Source organism: Nerophis lumbriciformis, linkage group LG22 (genome assembly GCF_033978685.3).
Source record: "Nerophis lumbriciformis linkage group LG22, RoL_Nlum_v2.1, whole genome shotgun sequence".
Lineage (NCBI taxonomy): Eukaryota > Metazoa > Chordata > Actinopteri > Syngnathiformes > Syngnathidae > Nerophis > Nerophis lumbriciformis.
Window position 1 is genome coordinate 5,304,730 of NC_084569.2, and position 9,247 is coordinate 5,313,976.

The 9,247-nt window shown below is 37.8% G+C and overlaps 1 protein-coding gene across 1 annotated transcript in view; it reads left to right on the forward strand.

Moving 5' to 3' along the window:
• cep112 (centrosomal protein 112) overlaps positions 1 to 3,224 on the forward strand; it is a 473,259-nt gene extending 470,035 nt beyond the window's left edge. Inside the window, exon 27 of the mRNA XM_061974375.1 lies at positions 2,947 to 3,224. Within this exon, the coding sequence (XP_061830359.1) occupies positions 2,947 to 2,950 (4 nt within the window). The 3' untranslated portion in view covers positions 2,951 to 3,224. The remainder of the gene's footprint in view (positions 1 to 2,946) is intronic.
• The last annotated feature ends 6,023 nt before the right edge of the window (positions 3,225 to 9,247 follow it).

The following is a 9,247-nucleotide window of genomic DNA, read 5'->3' on the forward strand; positions in this document are numbered from 1 at the left end:
CCCCGACCACGCCCCCCACCCCCACCTCCCGAAATCGAAGGTCTCAAGGTTGGCAAGTATGCTCCACCCACACAAAGCACGCCTTTTCTTTTCCACCGCAGCGCTGCAATAAAACACACTCAGATCTTCTGTTTCTAGCCGATACTACATAAAAAATAACGTATAATAACGCAGTAACGCATCATGTAGTAACGGTAACTGAGTTACTGAATATAAAAAATAACGCGTTAGATTACTAGTTACCGCCGAAACTAACGGCGTTACAGTAACGCGTTACTTTGTACAAATACAAAATGGCGACGTGAGTACGCAATGTTTATGTAGGAACTTCTGATCCTAATTCAGACTCCCAAATTAGAGCTCCCGTTTTCTTATTGATTTTATAATGTATATTTGTATAATGTGTGTGTTCTGAAATAGTGACAGAGAATAGAACAAGGATGGACAATTCAACCCTTAACTCAACAATGAGTAGATGAGTGTTGTGTGTGTATATGTGTAAATAAATGAACACTGAAATTCAAGTATTTCTTTTATTTATATATATATATATGTATATATATATATATATGTAATTTAAAAAAAAAAAGATAGATATATATATATATATATATAGCTAGAATTCACTGAAAGTCAAGTATTTCTTATATATATATATATCTTAACCACGCCCCCAACCACGACCCCCGACCACGCCCCCCACCCCCACCTCCCGAAATCGGAGGTCTCAAGGTTGGCAAGTATGCTCCACCCACACAAAGCACGCCTTTTCTTTTCCACCGCAGCGCTGCAATAAAACACACTCAGATCTTCTGTTTCTAGCCGATACTACATAAAAAATAACGTATAATAACGCAGTAACGCATCATGTAGTAACGGTAACTGAGTTACTGAATATAAAAAAATAACGCGTTAGATTACTAGTTACCGCCGAAACTAACGGCGTTACAGTAACGCGTTACTTTGTACAAATACAAAATGGCGACGTGAGTACGCAATGTTTATGTAGGAACTTCTGATCCTAATTCAGACTCCCAAATTAGAGCTCCCGTTTTCTTATTGATTTTATAATGTATATTTGTATAATGTGTGTGTTCTGAAATAGTGACAGAGAATAGAACAAGGATGGACAATTCAACCCTTAACTCAACAATGAGTAGATGAGTGTTGTGTGTGTATATGTGTAAATAAATGAACACTGAAATTCAAGTATTTCTTTTATTTATATATATATATATATATGTATATATATATATATATATATATGTAATTTAAAAAAAATAAATATATATATATATATATATATATATATAGCTAGAATTCACTGAAAGTCAAGTATTTCTTATATATATATATATCTTAACCACGCCCCCAACCACGACCCCCGACCACGCCCCCCACCCCCACCTCCCGAAATCGGAGGTCTCAAGGTTGGCAAGTATGCTCCACCCACACAAAGCACGCCTTTTCTTTTCCACCGCAGCGCTGCAATAAAACACACTCAGATCTTCTGTTTCTAGCCGATACTACATAAAAAATAACGTAAAATAACGCAGTAACGCATCATGTAGTAACGGTAACTGAGTTACTGAATATAAAAAATAACGCGTTAGATTACTAGTTACCGCCGAAACTAACGGCGTTACAGTAACGCTTTATTTTGTACAAATACAAAATGGCGACGTGAGTACGCAATGTTTATGTAGGAACTTCTGATCCTAATTCAGACTCCCAAATTAGAGCTCCCGTTTTCTTATTGATTTTATAATGTATATTTGTATAATGTGTGTGTTCTGAAATAGTGACAGAGAATAGAACAAGGATGGACAATTCAACCCTTAACTCAACAATGAGTAGATGAGTGTTATGTGTGTGTATATGTGTAAATAAATGAACACTGAAATTCAAGTATTTCTTTTATTTATATATATATATATATATATATATATATATATATATATATATATATATATATATATATATATATATATATATATATGTAATAAATAAATAAATAAAATATATATATATATATATATATATAGCTAGAATTCACTGAAAGTCAAGTATTTCTTATATATATATATATCTTAACCACGACCCCCGACCACGCTCCCCACCCCCACCTCCCGAAATCGGAGGTCTCAAGGTTGGCAAGTATGCTCCACCCACACAAAGCACGCCTTTTCTTTTCCACCGCAGCGCTGCAATAAAACACACTCAGATCTTCTGTTTCTAGCCGATACTCCATAAAAAATAACGTATAATAACGCAGTAACGCATCATGTAGTAACGGTAACTGAGTTACTGAATATAAAAAATAACGCGTTAGATTACTAGTTACCGCCGAAACTAACGGCGTTACTTTACTTTGTAACGCGTTAGTCCTGACACTGTATATAACGATGGTTAAAATCAGGCACTTTGAAGCTTTTTTTAGGGATATTGCGTGATGGGTAAAATTTTGAAAAAAAAAAATATAATAAGCCACTGGGAACTGATTTTTAATGGTTTTAACCCTTCTGAAGTTGTGATAATGTTCCCCTTTAAGACATCAGTTCTTCTGAACGTGGACTGAATGGTCAGGTGTCCTAGTCCTTGTATGGTGCTGTGCTGTGTACCACTCGGATTATAAGTATTATGACATACTTTGCATGCCTCCGATTCCCCAACCATCCGTCACAGCAAAAGAGTCATTTGTCTTTCCCACAAAGCATCCATAGTGATGAGCTGCCTAATCAAACCCCCGCCGCCACTCAACATCTCCGCCGGCATCTCGTAGGGCCGCTAGACAAATAAGCCCCCCGTCAGCCGGCCTCCTCGTGACTGCAAGTGAGTCAGACGCCGAGCATCTCAAAGGAAACATCAGTCGGATTACAGCCGTTTATATTTGTACCCATTCTTTTGGAAACACGTCGGTGGAAAGTCATGTTTTTCTGTTTGCAGGTAGCGCCGAGTGGGGACGTCCATCCGGCAGGAAGACATCCAATCAGATGTGAGCGTCTCCCATACCAGACATGTTGGCTTTTTCTTCATTATACCTGGTCAGGTTACACGCTATCTAAGACATACTTGCCAACCCTCCCGAATTTCAGGGCCTCTCCCAAAAATCTCCCGGGACAACCATTCTCCCGATTTCCAGCAGGACTTAAGGCACGCCCCCTCCAGGTCCGTGAGGACAGCCTCTCGTCACGTCCGCTTGGCCAACCAAAAAGTAACCACAGAACACTATACCGTATAGTGTTCTGTGGTTACTTTTTGGTTGGCCAACGGTTTACGTTGTATTGCGCACCCTGACGGCAAGTGTGGGAGTCGGTTTTGAAGTATGAAGTAAAGAGACGTAACTTCGTCACCTCGCCTGGTTATTACCAGAATATTACACTGCCCATACCTATGCTCCTTCAAAGGCTGTGCTACTGGCTGCAAAGCATTGCACTTTCAAATACAACAATGAGTAGAGAGGAGTGTTATGTGTGAATATGTGTAAATAAATGAACACTGAAATTCAAGTTTTTATTTTATCTTTATTTTTATTTTTATTTTTATTATATATATATATATATATATATATATATATATATATATATATATATATATATAAATATAATAAAATACACACATATATATAATAAAATACACACATATGTATAATAAAATACACGCATATGTGTATATGTATATATATAGCTAGAATTATCATATTTTTATATATACAGGTAAAAGCCAGTAAATTAGAATATTTTGAAAAACTTGATTTATTTCAGTAATTGCATTCAAAAGGTGTAACTTGTACATTATATTTATTCATTGCACACAGACTGATGCATTCAAATGTTTATTTCATTTAATTTTGATGATTTGAAGTGGCAACAAATGAAAATCCAAAATTCCGTGTGTCACAAAATTAGAATATTACTTAAGGCTAATACAAAAAAGGGATTTTTAGAAATGTTGGCCAACTGAAAAGTATGAAAATGAAAAATATGAGCATGTACAATACTCAATACTTGGTTGGAGCTCCTTTTGCCTCAATTACTGCGTTAATGCGGCGTGGCATGGAGTCGATGAGTTTCTGGCACTGCTCAGGTGTTATGAGAGCTCAGGTTGCTCTGATAGTGGCCTTCAACTCTTCTGCGTTTTTGGGTCTGGCATTCTGCATCTTCCTTTTCACAATACCCCACAGATTTTCTATGGGGCTAAGGTCAGGGGAGTTGGCGGGCCAATTTAGAACAGAAATACCATGGTCCGTAAACCAGGCACGGGTAGATTTTGCGCTGTGTGCAGGCGCCAAGTCCTGTTGGAACTTGAAATCTCCATCTCCATAGAGCAGGTCAGCAGCAGGAAGCATGAAGTGCTCTAAAACTTGCTGGTAGACGGCTGCGTTGACCCTGGATCTCAGGAAACAGAGTGGACCGACACCAGCAGATGACATGGCACCCTAAATGTATATATATATATACATATATATATATATATATATATATATATATATATATGTATATATATATATATATATATATATATATATATATATATGTATATATATGTATATATGTATATATATATATATATATATATATATATGTATATATATATATATATATATATATATATATATATATATATATATATATATATATATATATATATATACATATATATGTATATATATATATACATATATATACATATATATATATATATATATATATATATATATATATATATACATATATACATACATATATATATATATATATATATACATATATATATATATATACACAAACTCGGCACCATCTTAAAAGCACGGCGGATTCCAGAGGTCCACGCCCCGTCAAAATTTCCGCTGGAATTTTCTAGTTTCTTTATTAGAATGCATGAAGAAAAAGACCAACATGTGTTCTTGTCTTACATAAGGATTGTGAATGACAAAAAAACAAGTGCAGTTCCACTTTTTAGTACGTCTCCCACCTCGCTCACGTCAAGTCACGTTTGACTTCACCTCGTTCTTCCCGGGCGGATGATTCCTTCCTAATGAGCCCGTGTGCGCACACCCAAACCTCGGCTTTAATCTGCGCTATTACGCTGACATCATTTCACGCTAATTGATTGTCTCCCGCCAAAATAAAGGCGGGTAATTGTGCTTGTGTAAATACAAGCCCTGAATGTCATCTCGGAGGATCAAAGCGCTCCCCCCCCCCCTCGCTTATCTGCACATCACAGGCCCACTGTGGTGTGACAACACCGAGGGGGCGCTCATCAAGCCCACGTTTGGCTTCTTAGTGGCGGCTGATGCTTGGTGACTCACGCTGCTCGCTTTCTGAAAGTGCTTTATTGGTCCGATCCTGCAATTGCTTTATGACTAAATAGAGATTATTGGGCTAATGCTTGAAAGCGGTTGTTTGTTTCTTCTGTTGCTGAGAAACTTGTGAGGAGCAGAGATAAGCGGAGCAGTAAAATGGTAGGATGGCAGGTTATTTACTTAGTGACCTTACATGACTTGTTTCGCATGTTTCTGCTGTGTGACTGCCATCTGCCATCGTCTTCTTTGTCTTCCTGCTGGCCGGTACCATGCTTTGTTGCTTTATGGCCGCCATTCTTCCTTCTCTCCTCCCTGTCAGTCCGGCAGTCTATCAGTTAGTCCATCAGTCAGTCCATCAGTCAGTTCATCAGTCAGTCCATCAGTCAGTCCATCAGTCAGTCCATCAGTCAGTTCATCAGTCAGTCCATCAGTCAGTCCATCAGTCAGTTCATCAGTCAGTCCATCAGTGAGTCCATCAGTCAGTCCATCAGTCAGTCCATCAGTCAGTTCATCAGTCAGTCCATCAGTCAGTCCATCAGTCAGTTCATCAGTCAGTCCATCAGTCAGTCCATCAGTCAGTTCATCAGTCAGTCCATCAGTCAGTTCATCAGTCAGTCCATCAGTCAGTCCATCAGTCAGTCCATCAGTCAGTTCATCAGTCAGTCCATCAGTCAGTCCATCAGTCAGTCCATCAGTCAGTTCATCAGTCAGTCCATCAGTCAGTCCATCAGTCAGTCCATCAATCAGTCCGGTGCTGAGAAGGACTTGCAGCTGTGGGCTTGAAAGCGAGTTAGAGGCGATATTGAAGGTTGAGTCGAGCTAATTGTGCCGGAGACTTTAGGACAAACTGATTTTTTTGCAGCTGAGATAGGCCGAAAGGGACAAGCGGTAGAAAATGGATGGATGGATGATTTTTTAATTTTTTTTACTGTTGGCGATTTTATTTTGTAATTAGTTTTTATTGTGTGAATGCTCCAAAGTATTCACACATGGTTTCTACACCAAAATGCATCTATTTATTCTTCTACTTTTTCTTCTCCAGACTTTGCCACGCTCTACCGTTCCGACTTCAAACTGTTCAGCCTATTCGGGAATCGCAGGCTTTCCCAAAGTCCAAAAATTCCCAGATTTCCCAGAATTCCAGTTTTTCCAGCACATTTTCCCCATTCAAAATGAATTGCCCATTTTTTAAACTTCCACCATTTCCACATTTTTCAACTGATTCAAACAATTCTACCTTCAACACATTCCACCATCCTAGAAATTTGAACTACTTTTTTTTACAAATTCAAAAAAATTCCAGGATTTTCCAGAAATCCTGGTTTTCCAAAGCCCTATTTTCACCCTTTTTTCTGGCGACTACTCCTCCCACATGTTTCTACCCACTTCAACCGTTCCACTGTCAAAACATTCCTCTTAATCAGGACAAATCACAAAAAGCTGTTTTTTGAACTGGAAAAAGTCCCGATTTTCCAGAAATTCCAGGAATTCTGTAATACCCTATCCCAGTTCAACATTTTAGTACTTAAACATTTCTCGACCGATTTGAAAAATTCCAAAACCAACTATTTCAACTCATTCAGACCATCAAACTTGTTTACCATTTGCAAAAAAATTCCCACTTTTCCCGAAATTCCTACATTTTTGGGAAATTCCTACTGAAATCAATGGGACATTTTTCAACGTTCCACAACTCCCACATTTTTCATCTGATTCAAACGGTTCCAACTTCAAACTGTTCAGCTTATTCGGGAATCGCAGGCTTTCCCTTGTCAAATTCCAAAAATTCCCAGATTTCCCAGAATTCCAGTTTTTCCAGCACATTTTCCCCATTCAAAATGAATTGCCCATTTTTCAAACTTTCACCATTTCCACATTTTTCAACTGATTCAAACCATTCTACCTTCAAAACACTCCACCATCCTAGAAATTTGAACTACCTTTTTTCCAAATTCAAAACAATTCCAGGATTTTCCAGAATTCCTGGTTTTCCAAAGCCCTATTTCCACCCTTTTTGCTGGCGACTACTCCTTCCACATTTTTCAACCCACTTCAACTGTTCCACTGTCAAAACATTCCTCTTAATCAGAACCAAAAATGAAGTGTTTTTTTAAACTGGAAAAATTCCCGGTTTTCCCGAAATTCCAAAATGTTGGAGAAATTCCTACTGAACTGAATGGGACATTCTTCAACGTTCCACAACTCCCACATTTTTCATCTGATTCAAACTGTTCCAAATTCAAACTTATCAGCCTATTCGGGAATCGCGGGCTTTCCCTTGACAAAGTAAAAAAATTCTCAGATTTCCCAGAATTCAAGTTTTTCCAGCACATTTTCCCCATTCAAAATGAATTGCCCATTTTTCAAACTTCCACCATTTCCAAATGTTTCAACCCATTCCAACCATTATACCTTCAACACATTGCACCATCCTGGAAATTTGAACTACAGTTTTTCCAAATTCAAAAATATTTCAGGATTTTCCAGAATTCCTGGTTTTCCAAAGCCCTATTTCCACCCTTTTTGCTGGCGACTACTCCTTCCACATTTTTCAACCCACTTCAACTGTTCTACCGTCAAAACATTCCTCTTAATCAGGACAAAAAATGAAGTGTTTTTTTTTAACTGGAAAAATTCCCGGTTTTCTCGAAATCCCAGGAATTTAGTTAAACCATTTCTCAATTCAAAATGTCAGTACTGCAACATTCTGGACCGGTTTGAAAATTTCCAGCATCAACACATTCAGACCATCAAACTTGACTACCATTTCCAAAAAAAATTCCCGCTTTTCCCGAAATTCCAAAATTTTGGAGAAATTCCTACTGAAATCAATGGGACATTCTTCAACATTCCACAACTCCCACATTTTTCATCTGATTCAAACTGTTCCAACTTCAAACTGTTCAGCCTATTCGGGAATTGCGGGCTTTCCCTTGAAAAACTCAAAAAATTCCCAGATTTCCCAGAATTCCATTTTTTCCGGCACATTTTCCCCATTCAAAATGAATTGCCCATTTTTCAAACTTCCACCATTTCCAAATGTTTCAACCCATTCCAACCATTATACCTTCAACACATTCCACCATCCTGGAAATTTGAACTACAGTTTTTCCAAATTCAAAAATATTTCAGGATTTTCCAGAATTCCTGGTTTTCCAAAGCCCTATTTCCACCCTTTTTGCTGGCGACTACTCCTTCCACATTTTTCAACCCACTTCAACTGTTCTACCGTCAAAACATTCCTCTTAATCAGGACAAAAAAATTAAGTGTTTTTTTTTTTAACTGGAAAAATTCCCGGTTTTCCCGAAATCCCAGGAATTTAGTTAAACCATTTCTCAATTCAACATGTTAGTACTGCAACATTCTGGACCGATTTGGACATTTCCAGCATCAACTCATTCAGACCATCAAACTTGTTTTCCATTTCCAAAAAAAATTCCCGCTTTTCCCGAAATTCCAAAATTTTGGAGAAATTCCTACTGAACTGAATGGGACATTCTTCAACGTTCCACAACTCCCACATTTTTCATCTGATTCAAACTGTTCCAAATTCAAACTGTTCAGCCTATTCGGGAATCGCGGGCTTTCCCTTGACAAACTCCAAAAATTCCCAGATTTTCCAGAATTCCAGTTTTTCCAGCACATTTTCCTCATTCAAAACGAAATGGCCATTTTTCAAACTTTCACCATTTCCACATTTTTCAACTGATTCAAACAATTCTACCTTCAACACATTCCACAAACCTGGAAATTTGAACTACCTTTTTTCCAAATTCAAAACAATTCCAGGATTTTCCAGAATTCCTGGTTTTCCAAAGCCCTATTTCCACCCTTTTTGCTGGCGACTACTCCTTCCACATTTTTCAACCCACTTCAACTGTTCCACTGTCAAAACATTCCTCTTAATCAGGACAAAAAATGAAGTGTTTTTTTTTAACTGG